The following is a 27,035-nucleotide window of genomic DNA, read 5'->3' on the forward strand; positions in this document are numbered from 1 at the left end:
AATGTATCTTAACTTTTTTTATTTGCCATAATCCAAATCCCCAATTTCATTTAAGGTAATGAATGCAATGTATTGCTGTAATATCATATCACTTTTGGATACTAAATGACTGTCTTCATGTATAATTCTTTTCATATTTTGTCAAATTTTGAATAATTTCCTCTTTCTCATCCTTGAAAGCAAAATGTTGACAAAAGTCCCACATGCATGTTTGTGGATTTGTTTTTGTGCCCATCTAATCTCTCTACATGTTCTAACTGCAATTCCTCTAAATATTGACCAGGCCAAGGAACGACAAGCACAAAAACAAAACTAAGTACCTGCAAGACACGGAAGTACGGGAACAAAGCAGATGCTGTGTGGAGTGGGAGCGATCCAGAAAAAGGAGTTAGGCACAGGCAGAGTAGGACTGGTGCTTTGCCAGAGGATTATTAGGCTGATTTGCAGCAGATTTGCCCACCTGTACCGTTGGATCAAAAGCTTGATTGGAAGCAGTGGTCAGCTTAGATGTATCTGGTTTTGAGACTGAGGGGTTTTTAAGATTCCAACAATGTGAACTTGCAGATTGAGTTGCACTACTTTAATAATATTCCATAAAAATCATAAGCTCAACATCTTCAAAGATCCTAATAAAATCCCGTACCTCAAGGTGATCTGAAGCTCTTCCCCAAAAGCAGATCAGAGGAAACCCAGTGTAGTTTCAATGTTTTTATGAGACAGAACATGTGGAGTCTGATTTTTTTCTTGTAATTTCAATGTGTTTTGGGTTTCTGTATACATAAATATATCACTGTTTAAATTTGCATGCCTCTTCCGTGAATCCTCTTGTGGTGTTTCAAAAGAACTGAAAGCACAATAACTCATCTTCCACCATCAGAGAAAGCCATTTTTGTTCCACATGAAAAACACATTGCCCGGACTGAAAATGACCAGAGACAGAAAATCCATCACAGCTAAAATGAAACTTTGATTTGGTCCTGTTAGAGTTTTGCTATATTATTATCTCACTGAGCCTGTGAGTCCCCAGGTTGAGTGCCTTCATATCACTGTGTTGCATTGTACTCTGCTTACTGTCAATCTCCTGACAGCGACTAGAAGAAATGAAATACTCTGGTGGGATATAATCCCCCTCCAAAGATGTTGCATTACAATAACTGGGATTATCTTAAATATCTTCACAATGATGTCTTCTTATGCAAGGCATCTATTTTAGATTCAGTTTGAAAGTACATTAAGAGCTGTTTCGCAAAACATACATTTGAGTCTGAACATAAATGTCTTCAAGCTGTGAAATCACATTAGCTTTCATTGTTGAACTGTGTTTCATTTGTTCTTTATTCTAGCTCTATTAAAATACTAATTAAAAGAAAAAATATTACAAATGCGGGGAGTCTATAGTAATAAAACAAATCCAGTGCTGTATGTGCAAAACAGGTTTAGGCTTTAGAGGCGTGGAGTGCCTCCTACCCACAGAGAGGGTGAGAGAGCTGAAGAGAATGAGGTTTGAGTGCTTTGACACCAATAACTGTGTCAAAAGAACATAAAAACAGCTTGACAGAGAAAAACAAAAAAAAAACAAAAACAAAAAAAAAAAAAGGTTTTGGGCACATTGAAGCCTTATTGACTAACCCCAGACCCCTTCTCTTGATCACACTAGTTTGTCCCAGGGGAGCAGCTCACCTGATTGGTTGCCTTTCAGGGGAAGGCTGTTTGGGTCCGGAGGTGAACATTTTCTCTGATAGGTGGTTGCTAGGCAATGGATGTCAGTATGAGCAGCTGGGTGAATAGAAAGGACCAGCTGCAAAGGATGACAGTGTGTAACTATGTCTGTGTGTGTGTAGTTCTGAAGGTTTTTTTCTCTTTTTATATATATGTGTGTGTGTGTGTGTGTGTGTGTGTTTTTCCATGCATGAGTACATCACATACCCTTGTGGCTCCTTTCACAGTAAATCCTTGATTGAACTACACAATTGCACATGTATCAATTAAATGATGTGTGTTTGTGTGTGTGATAGCCTCTTGCAGGCAGAGCAAGGCAGCAGCAATTACTATCATTACCAAATCATGGGCTAAAGTCCTCATTTAAGACTAAAAGGAAATTAAAGGAGCTGCTACACAGTCATAAAATGTAGTGCGAGTTTGTGTGTTTGTAGTGTGTGTTGGCATACGAGCATATATGGAAGAGTTAACACCATTATGCTTTAAGTCAGTGGGGGTTTCCTGGGGTCTTGTAATAAAACTGGAAGGCTCTCATCTATATCTGTATCTCAAACACAGCTTACAATCCATGCAATGAAGTGAAGGACCCACAAAGTGCCTTATTAGACCTGTTTGTGACTCCTGCAGTTTAATTTAGTCCCCTGCTGGGGGTGTTATTCTCTTCATTAGAATTATCAACAGGTGCACTGGGACCACACTGATAAAACACCGGCTGATAGCGGCAGTGCTACAAGTGTTAGCATGACAAGTTGAGATGTAATTCTTCTCACGATTCTTCCTGAAACAATCTGAAATTCCCCAGGTCACCTCCAGTCACGTTTTCCATCAAGCCGAATTACATGTGAGATCTGGGATTTTTCAGAGGAAACAAGGGGTATATAAGATTCAGACTCATTAATTGATACGCTGATGGATCCCTCCGCTCAGGATCAGCAGCACATTCCCTCCACCTTCAGTCGTCTATGAGTAAATAATGGAATGTGCATACCAGTCTGTGATGGTGAGATGGATTCACTGTGTTCTGAAAGGTACCACCGGCTCATTAAAATGGTTTGAACAAGAATTTGCTTGTTAAGGCAAACAGCGTCCAAAAGCCCACTGCACAATGAGCGAGGGAAATGAACAGCTACATGAATTGATCTTCTTTCTTTTTTTATCCTCGCACAAGAGACATAGAGGCTGCATAGCGTTCTGTTTGGCTCCTTTTGGCTCCAGCTCTGTGGTGTTGAGGCCTGAATGACAGCTTTTGTAAATCAGAAGGTGAACGACGTTAGTGTTCCTTTTTTTTCAACCAAAGTGGACAAGCAGTTGAGGAACAATTTGCTGATTGGAAAACATGTTTTAAAGTCAGTTGTTGTGCGTGGGCAGACCTCTTACTTATTAAATTGCTTATTAAACTACAGACGCACCAGTTAATCATTCCCACACAGTGACATTGACGTGTCTTTATCTGTATTTATGTTTTCCGCCGTTCCTTTCTCAGCCTTGTGCTACGGAATTCTAAAGCTTTTAATGTAGGTAAAAACACTGGTGGCCAGTTATAAATGACTAATCGGGCCCCCAGGATAGTTGGAGCGAGAGAGCATGCGAAGAAGAAGACCTGATGAATGTAAGCAGTGCCAGCAGGGTCAGCTGTGTGGAGGCAGAGTGATAGGTGCTTTTAAACAATCCATCTGCCTGTTTAGCAGAAGACAGATGCATGTGGGCAGTGTGCGGAGTATCAGTGAAGGAGATAAAGAAAAAAAAAAAGGCTATATTTTACATCTTTAGCTATCTGAGATGGGCAAAGGAAGCAAACTTTAAGCACAAAAAGAGAATCACTCTTAGTTTTTTCTCAGAAAAAACAAGAATCATGGAAATAGGGGGGGAAACAACGGCTAAAAGCACAACAGGAACTCAAATCAAATCAAATCAAAGCTCATTAAAAACTCCATATTCCTCAACTCAAGTGGCTTGTGGTCTAATAAAACACACTTTCCTCCTCTATCAGCAGTTATTTTTGTGGTCAATTTATCAACCACTTACACTCAAACCACCATTGGTTTGATCATCACATGAGATCCTAATTTTTCTGCATTGATCATTGTTTGTCTGATGCAATCGCTTCACTGAAAGGGCTTCTAAGTGGGTGGATGCAATATCTTTACAGCAATTCACAGTGCTGTGCAGACACATGAAGCAGTGGAAAATTATTAAAACCCACAGAATACACATACAAACACCAAAATCCCCACAATCCACAGAGACTTTCAGTCAACATTCAGTCAGCCAGCAATATAAGAAAGATTTTCTAACATTATGCTTTTGTATTGTGGAAAATAAATCTTCAGTCCCTTTTTCCAAGACAATGTAATTCCCCCCTTGAATCAACAGGTTATTAAGACGTTCATGGATCAAAAGTCTCAATGCAAATTAAGAAGCTAAGACATACAAATAAATCCTCAAAGCACTATCATTATCTTTTCAATTGCTAGCATTCATGGAATAATGGACCAGAAATGGTATTCACATTTTAGGAAAAAGACAATTGTGGACCAAAAGGAGATTGAGAAAAGCAACAAAGAGATCAGAGGCACTGCTGTCAGGGTCACCTTGTAGGAGCAGTGAGCGAGCGTCCCTGTGAAGGGTGTTTAGTACAAACTGGACCAAAGAGAACTCAGCTGAAGAAACAGACGATGCGGCAACATGATGTAAGAGGTGGAGCACTGGCATCGGCACTCTGACAGATTGACTTTAAGAGAGACAGCTGTCTTCATCCGTGTTGACTCATAAGCTGAAATGAACACATTCACACCCAAACTCACATAAATTGTCATTTTTCCTTGCTCCCTCGGTGCATTTTTGTCACGTTTAAGCTGAGATCTTCCTTTCATAAGAACCTCAGCGAATATGTACGAGTGAATGTTATCTGTGCCATCTAAAATGTAATTTAATAACAAGCTCAGCCAACGTGCATTGCAAAAAAGAGTTATTAAAATTCTTGGAGGAAATGAGAGGAAGGTAGATTTTAATTTCACAGTGTTTTGCTGGCAGTCTTGTTTACAAGTTGCTTAAACCAGTCATTTTAAGAATTCATTCACTATATATTTAATTAGGATTTGTGAGCTGTTGCCATGACTATTTGACTTTAAAACAGAATAGATGTGTGAACTAATACAATGTAATGTGATGTGTCTGCTGCACAGATTAAATCTCAACTTGGGTGTCAGGTTTTCTCCTGTAATACAGACATTAAGTGAACATGAAGCTCATCCTTACAGGGTTTTGAGCTGAAGGATTTAATCTCTTGTAAACATTCCTCATCTTCACAGTGGTGTCAAAGTAAAAAGTATGTAGATGGAACTTGAATTTAAGTTGAACTGCGTATTATATGTGGGAGCTTGTTTATTTAAACACAGATTTAACCTTTTTGTCACATATGAGCTCATATGACATCATGTAATCAGTGGGTTTTTAGTATTTATCATATCGTAGTTTCAAAAATACCCAGTCATCTCATCAAACTGTTTAATCCATGTTAGATGCTCTTCTTCATTTTTAAAAGAAACCCCACATGTCATCATTGATATTTACTGTATAGCGCTCCCATAGATGTTTCAGTGCTACGTTTACAACCCCTGCGGCTTTGACCGCATCCAGAAACTCTCCAAAATATTGACGTTCTGCTTCCTCACCTTGAAAGAAGTGAAGCCTCAGAGTTGTCATCTCCCACATGTGCTGTTTCAGATACGTTATTATTAAGAACGTACTTATGGTGATTTCCAACAGATGCACCACTTTTCCTGTCACAACATGACCAGTCGTCATCCACCCAGAATCAGAGATGGCTAACAGCAGAGAAATATAGTTCATTAACAGTGAACATTTAAATGTGCTTTCTCTGCATGCCACTGTGCATCATGGACTATGTGTGGCTCTGCATCGGCTCTGTATTTCACATGCACTTTCCTTATAAAATGAAGGTTAAACTCTGTGGAGACATGGCATGGCGGTTGTTGCAGAGGGTTAAATCGTTTGGACCAATGTTGTGTGGAATTCACACAGCCAGCACCATAGAACAAGTCTTGATAGATACCTAATGAGCCCATCTGTGAATAGAGCAGGTAATTGTCCAGCCGCTTCCAACAGGCACTGTTAAAGTTTGCAGCTTCATTCTCATCCTCTTCCCTGCTTGCCTGTTTATTGGCTTACACTCTTTTGTCAATACGGCAGATGTGTCCAAATCTATGCAGTGCTTATGCTCAGAAACAGTGATCATTATGTCTTTATTTCATCTGCCATTCTCAATGTGCTATATCCAGACTGCTGTAATTTAAACAGCATATATTTTGACATTCTGTGCCTATTATCGTATTCTCTTACTTGGTACTACTCTGAATTATTACCAGCACTCCAGCTAAATTATAGCCTAAATCCTGGTCAATATGGTCATTACTCACTGGCTTTTGAAACGTCATGCATATATTGATCTTTAAAGTAAAATGTATTTTAAAAAGAAAAAGGTTTTAACTTTCACTTGTCAGTGGAAGGGCCAGGAGCATGCTTTGCAGTGTAACACAAAATGAAGCAATCACTGCAAGACAGAATGCAGCTTGAATGCAATGCAAATGCTTTAATTCTCATTGTTTCAGATCTGAAAGTCAGACTCGTAACAGAAATGTGATTTAGTTTTACCATCAGCAATGCACATAACCGTATATGTACAATAGCTGTAAAAAAAAACAAACACATTTATTTGGAGCAACAACCAATTACTTGCTACCATAAGTGAAAATGTTGAGACAATTTTCTTACCTGAGAAAACAACCTCTTCCTCTGTGCTCCTCATATTTTTCACTTAGTTTGTATTTACCAGGCTGCAAACATATTCCAGTTTTTTTTTTTTTTACTCACTGAATAATGCCCATTCTAAAGAGACCCCCCTCCCCCCAATTAGAAGAAGTCAATGTCCAAAATAATCATCATTCACAATGAAGAATAATGAGTCATTTGAAAGGCTGCGCATTGTGTTTCACTTGTAATTTTAACCCAAGCTGCTATGATTTGACTTGAAGCTCACATTAGATTTCTAGTCTACAGCAACCTTTAAGGTATGAGACATTGCTTTAAGGCCTAGCTTGTGCTTTGCCACAAACATTGTGCACAACATTCATGCATGTTGCCGACGAGAGCAATATGCACTTTCCATCACAGAGGCAGACAAGCGTGAATGAGCTAATTAAACAAGTTCTCTTACTCACACTGCTGCAAGTCCATAAAGCAGCAAATAATTGAGTGCACAAACCTTTAGTGTATTAACATACTGTAGCTTTAACATACTGAGACACAACAGATGCAAGAAAGACAAAGTGGTAGAAGTTAGTGGTAGAGAGTGAAATGAAAAATCTGAACAGAGCAGAATGGAAATGCTTGAGAAGGAAAGAATGGAAAGAGGAAAGGGGGGGGGGGGGGGGGGTGATAGGGATGCAGTGGAGCAAATCAAAGCAAAATTAAGTGCATTTACATATTTAGATGAGCGCTTCTAGTCAGCCTGTCTAATTATTTCATCTCCATTTTTCATTTGCACGCTGTTTGATCCAAAAGCAGCAGGCCGTGAGGAAAGTTTCCCCTCTCTCCCTCCTTGCCATGACTTTATCACATTCACCCTCACCCCACTCTCACTCCGGCTCTGACTCCCCCCCCCCTTGCGGCCGGCTTTCGTTATCCGAGTCATTACCATATGCTTTTTGTCCATTCGCACTTGTTCTTCCTATCTCTCTCACGCCCCCTGCTCTTGCTGTCTCTCACCATGTTTTATGCATACGAGGATACTGCCCTACTTGTGTCCAGAAATGTGTGTGTGTGTGTGTGTGTGCATGCATGTGTAAAAGTTCACCGCTAATGCCCCCTTCTAAAATGATGTTTTATGCATTGTATTGTCCAAAGAAAGACAAATGAATATGTCAGTGTCCAGTGTTTGTATATGTGTACATCTGTGCACTACTGAGCAAGTTCAGTTAGATTGAGCCATGTCAGGTGCAGCAAAGCTACGCTAACCTTCTGTCTTCATCCTCTCTTCCTTTTCTTCATGTCTCTCATCACAGTTCATAAATCTGTTCATGCTTGCAATATTTCCTTTGTTCCTTTTTCTCCTTTTATTTTTCTCCTCACTGCTGCTCATCACATTCTTTGCATCACCTTCCTCTTGGTCTGACCTATGTCTTCCTCCTTTATCCACAGTCATCAGCTCACCCACCAGCGAACAGTGTGCATGTACGCAATAGCCCGTCTACTATTTGAGACCAGTATGGGGTTTGTGTTACCATTAGGATCCTTGCTCGTTTCAAATCATGCTAAATTGTGTGTAAACACCAATTTGTGTATTTCTCTTCAAGTGTTTTCATGCAGAAGTGTGTCTTTTGTCCATGCAGCGAGCCCGTACTTGGGTCAGTGTGGGCTCGCCTGCACGGTAGTACGTCTGCTGGCATAAAAGGTTGTTATGTGCTTTAGGTGTTAATTGGCTGAGGAGCTTCGTTAATATTCTCCTTGCGAGCCTGCTCGTCAGGAACAGAGCCGGCAAACTGATGAGTGTGTGATTTTCCTCCAGAGAGAGGAAGGGAAGGAGACAAAGGGAGAAAGAGTAACGGGGGTGACTCTGGTGGAAAGAGCCACTGTAAGGTCAGAGTGATAGAAGAGGAAAGTGAGAAAAAAGGTTTGGAGAAAATGCAACAGAGGCAGAGAGAGCTTGATGGGAGAACCACAAAGAGCAGGGAGGGGTCGGGAAAGAAAACGGCCAAGTGTGGAAGACAGAAAGAGATGAAGGGGGGGAAAGACAGAGGCGATAAAAAGCCATAAAGGGTGCCATTGAGGCATTGGGTGAAAGGAATTATTATGTCATGCAAGGGCGAAATTATCCCATTGTTAGGCATTTGGGAACTTGTGGAAATGGGCAAGGCAGTTGGCAGAGCTCCCCCCCCCGCCCAGCAAGGTGGCCCATAGCTGCTCTGTTCTAATCGCTCACCTTATGCCTCGGCAGCAACCTGCTTCCAGCTACACGTACACACACACCATAGTATACTTAGCACCCCCTGCAGAGCGCACAAAAATGAAACATCATAAGCTTTGGCCTTGGCAGGCGGATGTGAACATCAGTAACGTGTCACATGTCCATAACTGAAAAGTAAAGAGGAAGAAAAGAGCCAGAGCATACATGTTCAGGCGCAGTGACAACTATTTGTCAGATGTGCGCACATCAGGGAACAGAAGAGAATTACAGTAAGGTAACACACAAATGTTAGCACATGCACCAGGAGCACAAAGAAAGACTGACACGTGCACAGCAGCAGAGAAAACACTGAGCAGAGTGGTAGCCTGTCACTGGGAGGTGTGATGCCGAATGGATAATGAGTGTTACTCCCAGCAGGTAGCTGTGTAGCATGTGACTAACAGCGCACGCAGACACCCTCGTTAGGAAGCTCCGACAGTACGTTCTCGACTTGGCATGTTACATTGTTTGCATTTATCTTACTAAGGAAGGGATGACTGAGTTTTGCATTCTGTTGCATTCCAGCGGAGAGAGGACTTGCATGGCGATGCATAAAATATGCCTGTAATGCATTCTGCTTTTTAAATGGCAGATTTTTTTTTTTTTTTTTTTTTTTTAATATCGGCGCTGTTGTGAAAACAGCAAGCGGTCAGAGCAGCAAGTGTCATGTCTATGTTAAAGACCTTCCAGCCATGATGGCCTGTAAAGTCTAACACCTTACATCCAGCAGTTCTCTTTATCTGAGCAAATGAGAAAGCCTGCGGATTCCTGGAGTCCTGCTGTATCTTTCTTCAGATATTTTTCTCACTCGCAAGACCTGTCACTTCCTCTGAGACCTTTTTCTCACATACAATAACCTGTGCAAATGCTTTGTTAACTTCTTACAAGTGTACTTTGGTTATTCAATGTTTCATTTCACTTTATTTCTATTGCTTTTTTTTATTAGTGTGTGAAGTTTCCAGGCAACATGGTGTTGTGACACAGGATATTTCTTGGCATGCTCCAAGCCCTGGTCAGATTTACAATGTTCTTTCCCCTTATAATACCTGCAAGTTTATTTTGCCAGTTATGTTTTAAAGCAAAAGCCAATGAAGTCTGACTTCCTTTATAGCACAGTTGGAGGAGGTTTGGTATTCAGCATCCAATGTACACAGGGGCACTAGAGATCCCATTTTGTGTGCTGCAAGCTATTGTGTTTGTTTCTTTTTAGTATATAAAACAATTTAAGTTCTGAAAATCCTTGGGAAAATATGGGGAGGGGAGGTGTTAATGCATCCCATCTTGAGCAAGAACTTTGCTGACCTCAATCTTACACTGACCTTACCCAAGGACTTCCTGCTTTTACACACAACCACAAAGTAGCATGCAATCTTCTGTTTTCATATAGAAACTGATTTATAAAACAAGAGCATACATATATTCAGTGTGTGAGCAGTTTTTCATTTTTAGTGGAGGGTCTGTTAAAGATAGCGGTTTCCTTTATTATTTATTTGTTACAAAAACTAGATCAGCAGTATGGTATTATATTAACAAGTGCATAACTACACAATACAGTTAGAATACCCTGATAAGCTTTTTATTAAAAATTCAAATGTAACCTTTTGAATTGTGTTTTATTATTATTTTTTTTTTAAACTCACCAGGAGTTGCTGTTGGGGACATTTTATTTATTATGACTGAAAAACTGGCATGACATTGTGATTTGTTTAAAATCTATTCATTCTTACTTTCACAAAAATGCTGTTTTTATATTTAATATTAGTTATTGATCAATCAGCAAAGTGCTGTCAGAAACTATTGGGTAATTTCACTAATTATTACACTGCAAAACCATACAAAATGCAAAGTTAAACACTATGAAAGACTAATAATTTGTTGTCTTTAGCTATATTAAGTCTTTGAATTACAGCAAGAGGTGACTCTTCTTTGTCCTGTTATATGGATGGTGCTTTGGAAATGACCTTTACCTGCATGGTTAAAATAATTGTATGCCATGAATTAAATCAAGGCAGAACATTTTTTTTTTCTAGAGCAATTAGCTTCAGTTGGCTTTGTCAAATATACCAGCACTGCCATCAATATTGTTCCACACTTTCAGAATCACTTGAGTTTTTTGTGCTAAAATACTTGCTCAGTATTTTTGCCTTCTGGAGGAAAAAAAAAAAAGCTGAACTCTTTCCTTTTAATGCACAATAGATGTATGCTAAATGTATAATGGGGTGAAGAGCTACATTGTCTCCCAAAGTGCCTTTCGATCTTTTCTTCCACTATAAAACCAGATAAAAGATGCTGCCAAGTCTGCTATTTGCCAGAAAGTGGTCTTAAATTTACAACTCACTAAGGATACACAAAAGCAAAAGGTGAAGCAAAGTTGTAAATGAAAGATTCCACTCCTAATATCTGTTTTGTATTATTATTAGCTTGTAGCGTAGATAGTGATATTGATTTTTATTTGTTTGCCAGGCTCCTCTGTCAACAAACAGTGCAGAAAAGGGAAATCAAACTTTTTAATCCTAAATTGTGTAAAGTCAGAAGGGTTGTGTCACTTGAAAGCTACCTGAATGATCGGACTGCATCGATTCCTCTGCCCAGGAGCATGAGGTGAGCCCGAGTGGTGCATCCAGAAAATGCAGTCACTGGCGGCATCCATAGATTGAGGAGCTGTGGCTTTTCTAATTAGAGTTCAGAACTGAGTTTGATTAGCCTGTGCATGGCTCAAGGCCTACTAATAATACCAAGTCGACTAGACAAACACAAAGTCAGAAAAAATTGGAGAGCCGAGCGTCCGTGCCAGGTTGAAGGAGTCTTCTAATCCCTTGAAGGATTTTTGCTCAGAACTGGCTCAAATTAGTAGATTTATATATTTAAAAAATATTGATATTCCTCTTGTGCTGTCATAAAAAGCAGTTTCAGATTTCTTTTTTGTGTTTTGTCTGAACTAATGAGAGCCCTAGAGATGTGAACAGGGCCTGACTGTCTTTAATACAGCAAGCAATATAAGCATGCGCTAAAAGCCAGACAATAATCTTGTCCTAAGCCAGGAGTGTCCATAGTCAGTCCTAGGGGGAACGCTGTCCTGCAAGTTTTTCATGTATCCCTGTTCCTACAAATCTTCAAATTAAATGCACCCAACAACCTATGAGGTTCTGCACAATGACTGATTAAGTTGGGTTAGGTGTGTTGGAACAGGGATACATGGGAAACCTGTAGGATTATGGCTCTCGAGGACTAGAGCTGGACACCCCTTTCCTTAACCTAACAAAGTACTGGTACCTAAACCTAAAGAATTTTTCTACTTCACACACTCTCACTCTGTCCTCTTTTGGTCATTTTTCTTGCTTATCGGTGATCAGCTGTCCCTAAAGACAAGTAATTTTGCAGCTGGTGGATGGATGGATCAATTTCAAAGGATGCCTCAGAAATTCTGGTTTTAAAAAAGATTTTTAAAGCCATATTAAATGCCCTGCGAATAAAAATTCACCAGAAAATCTATATACGCCTGTTTTTCCATGGTTTTCTGAATGTACCCATGCTAATGTTTGAATGTTCGCTGATGCTGAAACAGCCTTGGGGAGATGTTAATTTGATTTATCATTACCTTTCAGGAACACATGCCCTCCTTCACACTTTGCCAGCTAATAACCCGCTAAGATTCTCGCCTACACAGACACACATGAACACACCCCCCACCGCCACAATAGTAACACACACACACACACACACATCCACACACATTTTCCGAACCCACTTGCCCGCAACAACCTCAAGGGACACATAAGAAATAAATTCGACACTTCCGCTAACCCAAGAAGCGCCTAAAGGACAAAGAGAAATTTAATCTTGGATAAGCCTCCCGATAGAATCTCTGCATTAGCCCTCTGCTGCTAGTTCACTGCTATCCCATCAACCCTTACCTCCCACACCTTGGCCCAATTCCCTCATATCTCTTTTCTCCTATACTGCTAGTTTCTATTTCTTTTATTTCCTTCCTTTCTCTTCAACTGTTTCACCACTTCTTGTCACTTTCACATGCTCTCCCTTTTAAAGTATTTCCCTCCACCCTGCATCCTTTAACAGTCCTTTGTCCACCTTCGCGAACTCTTCCCATTCTTCCAGTCAGCCTTCATCTCTCCATCTACTCCCAGTTGTGATACACATTGCATGTATCTATATTTCTGTTTCTCCCTCTTGTTTGAGCGCTTTAATACCACTGGTATTAAACGCTGGCACGACCTCCTCGGCATACTTAAGCAGGCAGGGATCCTTGTAAGGCTGTTTGAGTGCTTAATATTTTCAGCACGCCGCTGACTTAAGCCCCTTAAGTGCTTTGGCAACACTTATTCCACGGTGGCACCAATGAAGCCCATTAAAAATTTGATTTGGATGAGAAAGAGAGGGAGAGAGTAAAAAAGAGGAAGGGGGATAGGGGACACAATTTGCCATTACTTCCTTTCCTTCCGCGCACACTGCGACAAAAACAAATACACCCATCAGGGGGGTTGCTCACACAGGGACTTCGCAGATATACAAATACACACACACTTTCCAGTTGTGCAATGTGTTCTTCTTTCCGTCTGTAATTATGCGTTTTGTTGCTCATTAAAGCACTTTGTGATGACCCTATTTTGTTAAAAGCACTTGATAAATTAATTTGACTTTATTTGACTTGATGATAGAGAAGAGAATGTTTCAGATTGATAAAGATGTTTGTAAATACAGCCTGTGGCAAATTAGAGCAGATAGTTTATGATCAGCAGATTAGGAACAAGCGGAGGTGATATTATAAAAGCAAAACTGTGTTGCCTTTCACATTTTACAGGATAATGAAAGTCATAGACGTAGGGCCTGGTGTAGTTAGCTTCCACGTTTGGCTTTGAATTGCCAGTATTGCCAGTTTTATTGCCAGTAGCAGTAATGATAGGACATATGGAAATGAGCTTGAACAAAGGAATTGCATTAGGTACGATGTGTTGATGCAAAATATGCTGACAGGTCTGTCTAGCTGTTAGCGATGATTTCTGTTTCATCGCTATGAAAATATGGAGCAGATACCTTTTAATGGGCCAGGTTCGCATCAGCATAACTCATAGCAAAGTCACAGTCATGTTCATTTCTGCTTTATGCACAATCACTTTGAAGTACAAAGCACGCAGACATGTACAGAGCTGTGTGCATCCCCACGGCCATAAAACTGTTCATTTAACATAAAGAGGCACTATGATGCCTCTTTGTGTGTCTGCATGGATAAATTAATGGGTAGTAGATAGTGAAAGGGGCAAACATTCAGCCAAATGTACACTCTGCTTCAGTCAACACTGAACAGTCAAGCACATTCACTTGCACACACACTGCCACTGTTTGTCGACCTGAAAGACAACTATTGTCACTGTATCCATCCACAGAAACACATCTCTAACCTTCACAAAATAGGATGCAAAATATGCAGACACTGATCCCACACTGACAGGCGCACACTTTTTAAGTAAAGGGGAGGGAGGCTTGGCTCATATAAACAAGTGGAGGACAGAAACCAGACAGATGGATGTGATCGGCAGCGTTCACGCTTCGGGATTATAGGAGTTGTTGTAGATCAACAGGAATGAAGTGAAACCGAACAGGGATAAACATGTGGGAACTAACAATCTGCTACGGACTGGAGGATTGAAAGAAGAGGACAAAGAGAGGGGGCCAGGACGGATGAGCGAAACGCAAATTGAGGAGATCATTTTAAAGTAGTGAATGAATTTTTCGCCTCAGACTGTCTGCTGCCAGGCCTCACACCAGCCAGACTGGTGTACACCGACACAGAGTCATTTTCTCAACTTCAGCCAGTTGACTGATGAAGTAAGCGCTGTGGAAAAGACTCGAGATGATCCGCTTTCAGCTTTGCCAGCAGTGTCAGACCCATTGCCGTTAGAGCTCATTGTGTTCGCTGGGGTGGACTCCGAGAGAGCAGGCGGTGTGTAGTAATATAAAAACACCATCTGCACTTTATTCCATCAGATAGTGCTCAGTCAGGTGTGCGGTGGTGCTCGTCTTGCTTTGTTTCTACGCTCCAAACACACCTGCACATGCACATACACACTCCAGCAGGCCAACAACACGTCGGGTCCTGATAATCAACGGAACTTTGTCTGGACCTCGAACACAGCGGGTTTTTAGATCAGTGCATGTGCGAATGTGTTTAATCTGGAGTGCACCCTTGTGCTGCTTATACCCAGTGGAGCATGTTGGACAGGAAGAGTTAGGCAGGTAGATTCTGTGCGATTATACTGCGTGATAACCTGTGATTATTCTGAGGAGTCTATAATTACCATGTAAAAATCACTGTCCATTCACGCTACAGAGTCTACATGATGGAGTATTGACAAAGTTCTACCATTCAAGCGAAAAATAGCAGATACCTGTGGGGTAAAATGACAGAACAAAATATGTAATATCTGAAACTATAGTGTCTGACTGCAGTTTGCTCACCCTATTACAAGCCGGCTATTTTACACAAGGCAATCGCTTTCTCTTACTGTCGTTACAGAGAGGCAATCAAGCTTCATAGATTTTATTTGACCTCAGCTATCTCTACATGAGTTGCAGAAAGATACAGTCTCAGTCTTTCCAGAGGTCTATTCAGTTTGAAAGCATTGACTTCTGCCGTCTGATTTCTTGGGTAAAAGTGTTGAAAGACTTGTTTAACTTACTCAATAAAAAAAAAAAAAAATGTTGAGGACAAAGGCTGTTGCTCCAGAATCCTCTGTCCTTGAGGACATAGCAGTGAATGTAGCTCAATTCTGAAAGTAGTCATACAGTTAAAACATTTTCAGATAGACTAGAATTTGCTTTGGAAGATTTCTTTCTTTTTTTTTTTTCTTTTTTTTTTTTTTTCTCAGTTTCTGACTGAAGCACAGATTCATTCACGCTTTCCATGTCTGGGATCAGTGTTGTTTGACCTGTAAGAGACAAGTAGCCTATTTGTTGTCATGGCTAAGTGTGTGGCTCTTTGTTAGGACTTCAGCCTAGAACTGGTTTAGCTCTGAGAGTACAGTTGGTGAGAGGATAATTAAGTTGCCTCTCCTTCGGTTACTTGCGTAACAGCCATTATTGGTACAGACTGCTGTATTGCAGGTCTGGATATGATAAGTTTGTTTTTTAAAGGCACAGATCAGTGTGGTGAAAAAAAAAAAACCTCCTTATCTTTTTGTTTTGATTAAATAGGACTGAGCTCCTGTATAGCTTTATAGCATCAAAGCTCCCACATTATATGGATTTACCACAATATACAGCACTTTTTTCAAGGTGGCACAAGCTGCTGTTGCCAACAGAGGTACTGTGTGCCTTGTGATTTAGTGTCTAAATTACTTGTTCTGTTATCACCCAGAGCTCTGACCAAACTTGTGTATTGCCTGCTACAAGTCAGTCTTATGTGACTTTGCAGCAAAAACAGTTCCAGTGATACAGTGCACAACATAAGAGTTCTTTCTTTAAGTGTTGCCCTTACACAACAACTTCTGTCTGACAGCGCCGTAGTTAAGCTGAGAAGTCTGCACGTGTCTGCAGCATTGCAGTTGAGAACAAACCAGGAGTGCAAGTGTGTGTTCACTAGTTTGTCTGTGGCAGAGGAGCCAGGGTCACAGAAGAGCCATTGATCAAATGTGCACGGGCACACACTCATACAAGCCTACACACACACACACAACTTTTCAGTACACAATGAGGCCTGTCCAAAGCTCTGTCCTCTGTCGCCTCCTTCCTGCCCCCTTCTCTTTGGTCCTGCGCAGCCTGGTTCTCGTCCTGCTCTGCATCACTTGTAAGTCGTGCACACATGCAGTCACAAACATGTGCATACACACACACACACACACACACACGCTGATTAGACGAGATGTGTAGTATTGATTCTAGCAGGGAAAGTCAGGTGCCATTACAAGCCAAATAAGTCAGGGGAACAAGCACGCAGTGTGCACTTATTTCAAATTATTGTCAGGATTTAGAGTAAGTGTAAGCTCTTTGTTCTTTTAAATTGAACCCCCTGCAGATATACATCTAAATGCTGCAAATGTAATGTTTCTTTTATCTAAAATGCAAGCGCAAATTTGTGTAACAGTGATATGGAATCTTGACTGTCTGCAGTGACCAAAGGGGGGATAGCTAATGATGATACTAGAGTTTCATTTTAAAACAGTTCAAATCAACCCAGGATTGCTAATTAGGAATAGGAGAAGAGATGGAAACCGTAGTATTTAGTGTTCAAGGAGGTTTTGTATGTTTGTATTCAGGACATAAAGGCTGGGATGTCTAGATGGACTGTAGGGCTCAAAGGGAAATGTCAACAAGTGAAAACCGACCAATGAAGAAAGAATCGCTGAGATTTTCTCAGCTATTCTCACAAGAATCTAATGAACAGAAATTCAGACTCTTGAGAAAAAGGAGATATAGTGAATCAAATGGGGAGATTGTAAAATAGAGAGGGAACGGGGTGGAAAAGTGAAGTTAAAGAGATCAGTATATATTAAGAGAGCGAGACAGACTGACAGAAGGAAGGAAGGGTTTGGCCAGTTGCTCTGTGTGTATGTGTGAGTGTGTGTGAGGGAGGGAGCAGCTGAGACAGAAAAAAAGAGAGAAAACTGAGACAGAGATGGAGAACAGTGCATTCTGTGTGTGTGTTTGAAAAAATAGACAGAGATGGAGGGGATTGGTACAAAGATAAAACAAGTGACAAGGCCTCAGAGGGAGTTGTATAGGCTGAGATATGAAACCAAGAGTCATAAGATTGATTGAACACAAAGCAGACAGAAGTAGAATCATATTACTATTAATACCTCCCGCCTTTATTGAATCCAGAAAGATGTTTTTTTTCTTCTTCTTCTTCTTCTTCTTCACTCTTTTGTTTTCTTGCTGCATATTGGTAAACAGGCACAGTACTGCTGTGTCTTTTCCTCTGTGCCAAAACCTCAATTCACTGCTTTTTTTTTTTTGTGTCGACGTTGAGGGGGATGCTGGATGGGGGTGACAATGGGGAGTGAAGGAGATAGAATGAGTTGCTGCTTGGCAGTCAGCTTGGTTATGTAATTCATGCCAGTAGGGCAGTTTTGTTTGGCCTTGAATATTCACACTTATGTTCTTTCTCATACGCTCTTGAAACTGTTTCATGCAGGCTCGCACACGTTCACACACTCTTGGTTTTAAATGCCTGCACGCATCCGTGCATTTTCTCTTTCACGCACAAACCCATCATCATTAAGCACGTCATGTGCACAGCAAAATGGAAGGCAGCCATGAGGTGGATTTTGAAAGGATGTTGAGACCAGTGCTTTTGGCTGTGGTGAATCTCCAGCGTGGTTGCTGTTGTGTAATAGCCCTGTAAATTTCCTTTAAGCCTCTGTTGGGGTGTGTGCCGTGGCCATTGTCGCAGGGTTGTTGGGGCCATGACAGACCCGCGCAATAAAGCACCACACAGTAGCTAACCAGCTGTGAGCAAATGTGTGTGTGTGTGGGGGGGGGGGGGGGGGGGGGGGGGGATATGGAGTGAAAGAGATGAGTAAGAAAAAGCGAGAGAAAGAGGTGAAGAGTAACAGCGAGTAAAAGGATGGGTGGAAAAAAGAGAGGAGAGCGCTCAGGCAGAGACAGTGCAGCGGGGATTGAAGAAGAAAGGATGAAGCGAGAGAGGGACAAGGTGATTGAAATACGCTGAAGGGCTGGAGAGATGAGAAGGTCAAAATGAGAGATGTGTGCAAAGGAGGGGTAAGGGTGGAAGACATAAAAGATGTATGTGATGAAAAAAAAAAGAAGACAACAGATGTCAATGGGAAGGATGGGAGGGCTGCTTGACTGGGAAGCAAAATTTAAATCTTAAAAAAAAAAAATAAAATAAATAAAGGTAAGCATTTTTAGTGAGAGCTCTAAAGAAGCAAAGGGACAGTTTTACGCAGATTTGGCTTATTAGCTACGAGCCGGTGGGTTGTGGAAGAAATGTTTGGAGGTTTCACTGAAGAAACAAAGGAAGGATAGAAAGTGCTGAGAAGTTTGAGCTGTATGACAGGCAATTAAACGAAGCCAAAGTAGAGGAAGATGAAAGAAGGTGGAGGGGGAAAAAAAGGGCAGAATTCAGTTTCTTAGTCAAAATCATTTGTTTTGTCTTCTTGTCCTATTCACTCCCCCCCCCCCCCCCCCCCCCCCTCAAATCATTCCCTTGCTTCCTCTCTTCCGCTCTCCCAGCACACCATAAAACAGCACGATTATGCTGCAGACTTGAGCTGCAGAACAAATCACTTTAGCGAAGGAGAGTGTGCGGATAGAACCAGCAGAAAGGCAGGAAAAGATTCCCACTGAGTCAAAAAAAAAAAAAGCCAAAAGAATATGAGCGATGGCGAGGGGGAATGAAAGCACGTTGCGGTCTGAAAAGAAAACGATTGCAAGAGCTGGAAAAACTACATCGGGAGAGGAAAAAGGAGCGAGGGACAGCGGTGAGAAGACGCCGTATAGCAAGGGAGAGAGGGAAAAGTTGCAACGATTCTCTCGAGGCCCGAGGAGAAAAAGAGGAGAAAGAAGACCTCTAGGATGGGTCTAATGAGGGAGATGCATGATGAACGATGTAATAAAAAGATAAGGGAGATGAGGAGGAACTTGATGGGAGGAGGATGAAGGTGGGAGAAATCAAGGATTAGATCAGGCAGAAGGTAGGGAGGAGATGGATGGAGAGACCACGGGTTTAAATAAACAGAGAAAGAGGCAGATGTGAGGATGAGATTAGACACAAAGGCAGTGGGAGAGGAGAGTGTTGAGGCTTGATGGGAGGGATACACAAAAAAAAATAAATAAATAAATAAATAAATGGAAAACTCAAAGAAGTGCTAAGAGTAGGAGAGCCAAATAAAAGGAGGACAGGAGAAAGCAAACGGACCAATGTAATGAGAGAGATGACGGCAAGATTTGTTAAGGATTATGCATTATTTATAGAGGGAGATATTTTTTCTTTGCATTTTTTCTTTGATTGACAGACTTCTGGCTCCCTGAGAGAGATGGAGGGATAATTTTAGACCGAGAAGAGAAAGAAGGGAGAGGAGTTGAGGAGAAAGATGTGTGCCGGGTGTTATGGAGAAGAAGAACCTCAAAGTCAGCTATTTCATGGAGTCAGTGCACTGCAAACTCTGTGATTAACCTAGAGCAAGTGTTCGCGTACACGCTCACGCACACACATAAACATAGCGAACGTCATTTGCATAGATACTGCAGAAACAAGGCTCGCCTCGCGCACCCCTGGGATAGCTGAAAAAATAAAAATGTACATCCAGATGTGAAGAGATGGAGAAGTTGCCAGTAAATGACCCCACATGAGTTGGAGCTACGAGCCAATCTTATTGTTTTAATTAAAGCAGCAGCAACATAAGGGGTTAGACATTGTAGTCTCCGGCATTGATTCCCTTATAAATCCATGGCCGGCATGCAAAGAAAACACAAGCTCTTGGCCCCCTTCCAATTGAAAGATAATGACAGATAATGAATAGGGTGACGGTGACTGCACTGATTCAAGGATACAAGAGGGCTTGTTTGGGCCAAATGGAGACAGTTCATCTCTTATGTGGCTTGTGTTTTTTGTACAATCCTCACTTTTTCTCCTCTCTTGAGCAGAGAGCCATAAGTGCACAGCAAGGTGGTAATTCAGCCTACTAACCCTGCACCAGTGAGGCAGTTTCTGGAATTTACCGCGACTAAGGGTGAGCCAGCAGTCCACCTGGCTGCCTCCCAAATCCCCGTCTTTTAACTCAGTATAACTCCCTTCACCCCCCCCCCCCCCCCCCCCTCTCGCTTCTTCTTTCCCCTGCCACCTTTGGCTTATAACTCAAACCCCTTGTGGGACCATTAGGATAGGCCTGTGAGCAGCCTTGTCTTATGAATTTGAGCGCCTGTTGTTTAGTTATTTGTTTATGTATTTTGACATGATGACCTCTCTGAAACGTTTATTGTTGTGATAAATAAAGACTCCTTTTTTTTAGGGGGGGGCTTATAGATGATGAGAAGCACCAGTTCACTGCTATGAAATACTGCCCCCGCTTGGTTGGAGAGAGAAGTAATTGTTTGTGCTACCCCTCGAGTTTATTTATCCGTTGATCATAGACGTCAGTGCACTACCGTGGTATCGATCGCTTGAAGCATTCTCTCTTAATACGAGTCTGCGCTTGTGGAGTATTTTATTATGGGCAAAGATTTTAATGGGGTTGAGATTAATACCTCTGTCACAGAGGTTGATTCGCTCCCTCCCTCCCTCCCATTCTATCTGTGGATTATATGCTGGTGTTCAGAGGCACAGGCTCATGGCCTTGATGTGAATGGCAGCCTATAAAACCTACAGTCAAACTTAAGTGCTTCACCCAGCTGCGTTATGTGCAGAAGTGGAGGAATATGCGTCATCTCTCGTATATTTTGTCCGGCCCCCCACCAGCTGCATTATTATATCTAGCAACCATCATTTCCTAACTCCCTGCAATGATTTCCTGGTTAGAAAAACCTCGCTCACTCACATCTCTCCATCCCTCTGTTCTCTTCACCCATGCCGATCACCCGGCAGCAGTCAGCAGGTGTTCCTGGGTGGCATCTCTCAGCAGGCGGCGGCGGATGTCAGTCGCCCCAGCTGACGCGGCCGTTGATGCTTTTCTTTTCTTTTTTTTTTTTCTGCAGCACTTTTCTTTGAGCTTTACAGCTATGCCACAGCAGCTAATTTCCTTTGAAGGGGTGACAGCTGTCAGGAGAAGCGGGAGTATAAACGGACAGCTAAGTTGTATTTTACGGCTTCATCCCAGACACCAACTTACTCTCTTTTTTTTTCTCTCTCTTCACAAGTTGCTCTCCCACTAGAAGTCTTGTAAGTTCCAACGGGTCACTGATCTTTTCACACTGACTGCATCTGGATGCAAAGCTGCACTATTACACTTAGCACAGGTTTAAACAATGAAAGCACACTCTGGCTTGTTGCTATGGTGTTGAGTAATAACAGTCATTAGAAAAATAATTGGGATGGTGGTGGCAGACCCTGATGGCCCTTGATATGAATCACAATATTGATGCAGAGAATAGGAGCATTAATGACTTCAATTAGTGGTAATTGTCACTTTTTTTTTTTCTCAGTTCTACAGAGTATTAGAGTCTCCTTTGTCTTTATTCCCTCTTGGTTTCTTTCTGTCCTCAGTTCAATATCCACCATGTCTCCTTGTTTCCCTGTGATGTGATGAATACGTAAGCTTTGAGTATTTAATTAAAAGAGATTAAAATCAAGAAGAGAATTGGATTTGGATGAACTTGGAAGGATCAGATTATGTCAAAGTAGCTTAATTGCAATATGCCAACCTTTGGATTTACACACCCACCACATATGCCAACCTATTGCACACACAAACACACACACACACAAAGTCAGGACATGCTCAGTTGCAGATATAGACATTTTGCATTTTGGACCAAAGCAGTCACGTCAGCAACTCCTTCCTTAGCAGCCACCATCTGTTTGTTTCATAGCCTTTCCCTCCTTCTGAAGGTGTTTTACAGAGCTCAGAGACACTGTTAGACTCAGCAGCAAAATATATATAGTCCTGTCGCCTTTATTGGCTCTTCTCATTGCGTGCTTCATCATTGCACTTCAGTATCGATGTTGTTCTTTCTCTAAACCCTCCCTGCGGCCAACACTTTGCCAGGGAGGGAGAGGATGCAAATGGGTGATGCAAATGGGTAAATACTAGTTTGGGAAAGCCAGCAAGCTGATATCTTCTTGAAGGCAATCACATTCCACCACTGGCTGGAGCCATGTGTCTAATTGCTCTCCAAATCATTTGAATTCAAGCGGCGACCCTCTGTGTCCGTTTCGCACAGCGGGAGGGGAAACTCAGCCGAGTCATGTCAACAGCCCGACCCACAAACACGGAGGGTGCAACAATCAGAGCATAATCAGTCTCCTCATTACTGACTCTTGAGCTTTCAGCAACATCAAAGAAGCCCCCTGCTATGTTTCAGCCCCCTCGTCTAAAAATGTTGTGTTTAGGGACCGGGGCGAGTTAGTTTAACAGATGTTTGTGAGAAACTTTCTGGAACTGAAATTGTCACTCAGTGGGAACATCTGATTCTGTCTCTGTCCTCATTTCCAGGTGACTACTTATATGTTTGCTTGTGTTCATAAATATGACTGTGTGTTAGTGTATTCACTCGCAAGTGCTGAAGCCGATGCATTATCCTGCCTTTCTAATAAGAGCCATTACATTCGAATAATGGAGTGTAATCAATTTCTTTAGCTTGCACCTGGATGATGAATGGCTTTATGAATGTGTGATGTGCATTCAAGGCCTCCACCTTGGTTTCAGACCTCCAAATGTCACAGACTCGTGCAATAAAGCAGCATTTTAATCATTAACACAGACCTAGGTAGTGTCAGCGGTTGCAGCTCCATGATCTGTCCAGGTGTGATTGTCTCAGTTCATATGTATGTGTATGTGTGTGTGTCTAAATTACAACAGAGCGGTAGCCTTTTAAAGATTTAATAAGGCATTATGCATTCAAACATGTGTTGATGCGTTCTGTTGGGCTAGCCAGAGGCAATATGGCTGTTATAGTACGTGAGTGTTTCTGCACGGTAAGAGATGAATGGCAGTAATTATAATCATCCCTATTATAATTAGAAGAACGCATCGCTCATAAGGACCCTCTTTTACTTGTTGAATCCTTCAGTGTCATCTTTCTGGTTTTCAATCTTTTATCTCTATCCCTCTGTCTCCTCCTCTCTTTTCGTCCTCTTCTTTGCTTTCTTTGTTGCGTCCATATGATGAATAGCAAGTAAATGAAGGATGTCTTAAGTACCTTATTTTAAAAGATTACATCTCTAGAGAGCCGTGAATTGATCTTATTGTGTTATGCCTCTGTTTCCTCTCCTCTTCTCTCCCTCTTTTTTTTTTTTTTATTCCCTCTCCATCATCCAACTTCTGCATCACTGTGTTAACGTCCACTTCTCTCTCTCCTTCAGCCCGTTGTCAGGCGGTGCAGGCAGAGAATGTGACAGTCCTGGAGGGAGGCACGGCTCAGATCTCTTGTCGCCTGGAGAACTACGATGGCTCAATCGTGGTCATCCAGAATCCCCGCCGACAGACTCTGTTTTTCAACGGCACGCGAGGTGTGTGTCTGCATGCACGTTTGTCTCCACAGGCAAACTTAATCTATCTGTGTTGGTGCGTTTGCCCTCAGTGATATTTAAAGTGAGATTTTTAGATTCATTAGTAATGCCTCGCCAACACCCACATTATACATTATTCTTGTTACAAGGCAAAAGTGAGGAGCGCTTTGCCTTTAAAGTGATTTCACATTAAAAAGCCAGATAACACCAGGTTAATTCAGGAGATGGGTTTACTCTCTGCTGTAACAGTGTGACTGCTCTAACTGGTTTAAAAGCATAGTTCGAAGCACTCTGCATAATCCACTGTTAACCTCCCTGATGAGATCAGAGCTTATTACAGTCTTCATTAGAGCATAACCTTGTTTTTTTTTTTTTTTTTTTTTTTAGGGAAGGTTTATGTAAAATGATCATTGTAACCAATATTATAATGAAATCAAATTTTATTTAGACCTTGGGTAGGCATTAATATTGTTTTTTTGCTAATTAAAGACAAGGACAAGTTGCTACCTTTAGTAGATTCTCTGTAAATGCTGCTGGGAAACCTTTGAGCAGAAGAATTGTGATCAAGGACATTAAGCATTGCTTTTAAAAAGAGTGTGTAGCTGCTTGACTGAGAAGCAAAAATAACGTTATGTCCATTTGTGTGTTAAACACATATTTATAAACTTCATCATCTGTGCGATAAGAAATTAGTTTAGGCTTCAGGCTATGATGTCAAAGGCTATTGGGGTTCAGAGGAAGATGGCGGCTTAATGAATTTGTTAGATGAAGGTTTTAAGCTGTTGTATGGTATGTATGTACTTGACTGAATGGGGTCATCCTTTTCCTTGTGCAATTGATACATAAACAAGTATGCAAAGAAAAATAAAACTTAAGTAGTATTCACATCTTATATAAACTTTGGATTCAGTAGGTTTGATTTGAGATTGAAGAGATTGTTTAATCTTTCTTTTCTTTTCTTTTCTTTTCCTTGTGTGGTTTTCACCTTGCTTTAAGTTTGGGGTGTTATCTTTTGTCTAGGTTAAAGGTCTGTGGAATTACAAAGTTATTAACAAAAAAATCAACAGTTACCTTGCAAGCAGCCATTTTTGACTAACCAGAACTACATACTTTTAGTAGCAGGCAAAAGAACACAAAACCTCAGAATGCTCCAGCAATTTACAGGAGAATTATAAGTTCATGTCATGACAGAATATGGCATGGCTACACTGCTCAACATTGCAAGAAAACCCTGTTACAGTTTGTTGCAGTCTGCTACAAATAGAACTTAAGTTTGGGCTTGTCAGCATGTCTTTATCCAGTGTATTCCTGCGGGTTACTACATGGTGTTGTCAGCTTTCTATACCATTTTTCATGGCCACAGAGGCATTAAAGGAAGGAAAGCCAGAAGGGACGGGCATTCTCTGTGAGGGTTTAATGCAAGAACAAAGCACATGGTTAAAAACATAATCAGTGTTAATGGTTAAGTCTACATGCTGCAAAATTAATGGTTGCACAGTTATGAAGATCTACACAATTACAGGTTACATATTCTCAGGACATTATGCACTGCTATTCCCTGATGTCATGTCAGCTTTCCCCATCAGAAAACAACAACCTAGAGCTGCATTACCGCTCACACTTTACAACTACAGATAATGAAACCGTTTTGTATCAAAGCATCGGTCTTCTGATGAGACCGGGAGAAGAATTATGGTGTTGCTTTTGTTTGTTTGTTTTTACATTAGAGCATGTTAAATTGTAATGGACCTCATAATAAATGCAAATGCAAATCTTTACCTAGAAATACAAAGCTGGAAAACTAATGATCTAAATGTAAACTGACCTAAAATCCAGTGAAGCACTTTATCTGGATATTGTAAATAAACTGTGGCATTTCATTCTTGCATTTAATTGCTTGCCTGTGTATGAAAACTCCTTAGCATTGGTTCCTTTTCTTTTTGGTTTTTAATAGGACATGTTTGCACAGAAATGATTCCTTTCTTTCTTTAAAGGTCAAAAAGTTCACTTTCGTTTCCTTTCAAAAGTTTGATTGCCAGTTGTTTGCAGGGGCTTTTTTTTCCTGACATTTTAATTGGCTGATTATTTTCCAAGCTCAAATTAGGAAGAGAAATATTTTTCCTAAGCTAATTTCACTCAAACTGCCATAACAGAATGTTACTGACCCCCAAAGTATCACAAGCATTATTATTTCAGTTTCAGTTGGCTACAATTTCTCAGGCAACATTTTTACTTGTCAGTCAAGCACCCTTGAATTCAGTTTAATTGACCTTAACTTAATGGTGCACCAGGTAGCTACAAGATAAGCTGAATATTACCAAATGCATTAGTCTTTTTAGTTGGGTTATGGTTAAGCACCTGATCTAACTGTTTAAAACATCATTAAACCTTTTTATTATGTCAAATAGCAAATACATTTATTTACTAGTGTGTTGCTTTAGGCAAATATTCTCAAATACATCATGTGATTCAAGAAAGGACTTGAAAATTGCTGACAGTCTAGCTGCCTTTTTTGTTCAACCTGAACATGATGAAAACAAACTACAAGGAGAATTCTTGAAATGTTTTTACATCCCAAGCTTGTAAGTAGACTGTGCTAAAACAAAATCGAAGAATGTGAAAATCCTTTGCTTTTATGAACAGGAGTTAAACAGAACTGAGGAGATTCGCGAGGGAGGGCGTCACTCTCCATCAAGGCCAGTTTTAATGAAAGTGATCTGGATGTTTGGTCTTTGTGCTCAAGCTCTCAAGGAAGATGATATTTGACCCTGAAATTTTTTCTAAACCCTGCAGACAAACAGGTAAAACAAGAAATGACAAATAACATGCTTTCACTCCTGCTGGAAACACTTTCATCTAACATTACTACATTCTTGTATAGAGAGAATGTCAAGATTACAACATAATACAAAAATACAATACTTATGATCGTTCCATACATGTAATTTCCCTGCACTTTAGTGCTTTTGTTCTGCACACTTTTCTCCCCTCACTTGTCTGTCACCTCTATCAAGAGGTGGATCCAACTGGGAATATTGAGGTTGCTGCTTTGGACTGGAAATCTCACTTTCAACTCTCCACCTAATTCTATCAGATCAGCCTTTGTAAGTTCCAATAAGTATTTAAACAGAGCTGCCTTGTCTGCTCTCC

The 27,035-nt window shown here is 41.0% G+C and overlaps 1 protein-coding gene across 3 annotated transcripts in view; it reads left to right on the plus strand.

Annotated features, from left to right (window-relative positions):
• cadm4 (cell adhesion molecule 4) overlaps positions 1-27,035 on the plus strand; it is a gene marked incomplete at its 3' end in the record, with an annotated part of 162,320 nt that overhangs the window by 103,431 nt on the left and 31,854 nt on the right. For 2 of the 3 annotated variants that reach the window (XM_079240801.1, XM_079240803.1), the window contains exons 1-2: positions 16,277-16,544; positions 23,739-23,885. In XM_079240801.1, coding sequence (XP_079096927.1) covers positions 16,388-16,544; positions 23,739-23,885 — 304 coding nt within the window. In that variant the 5' untranslated portion in view covers positions 16,277-16,387. Of the gene's footprint in view, positions 1-16,276; positions 16,545-23,738; positions 23,886-27,035 lie in introns of those variants that run through there. The other variant, XM_079240802.1, reaches the window with a different exon arrangement.

Source organism: Telmatherina bonti (assembly GCF_933228915.1).
Source record: "Telmatherina bonti genome assembly, chromosome: 5".
NCBI classification, from domain to species: domain Eukaryota; kingdom Metazoa; phylum Chordata; class Actinopteri; order Atheriniformes; family Telmatherinidae; genus Telmatherina; species Telmatherina bonti.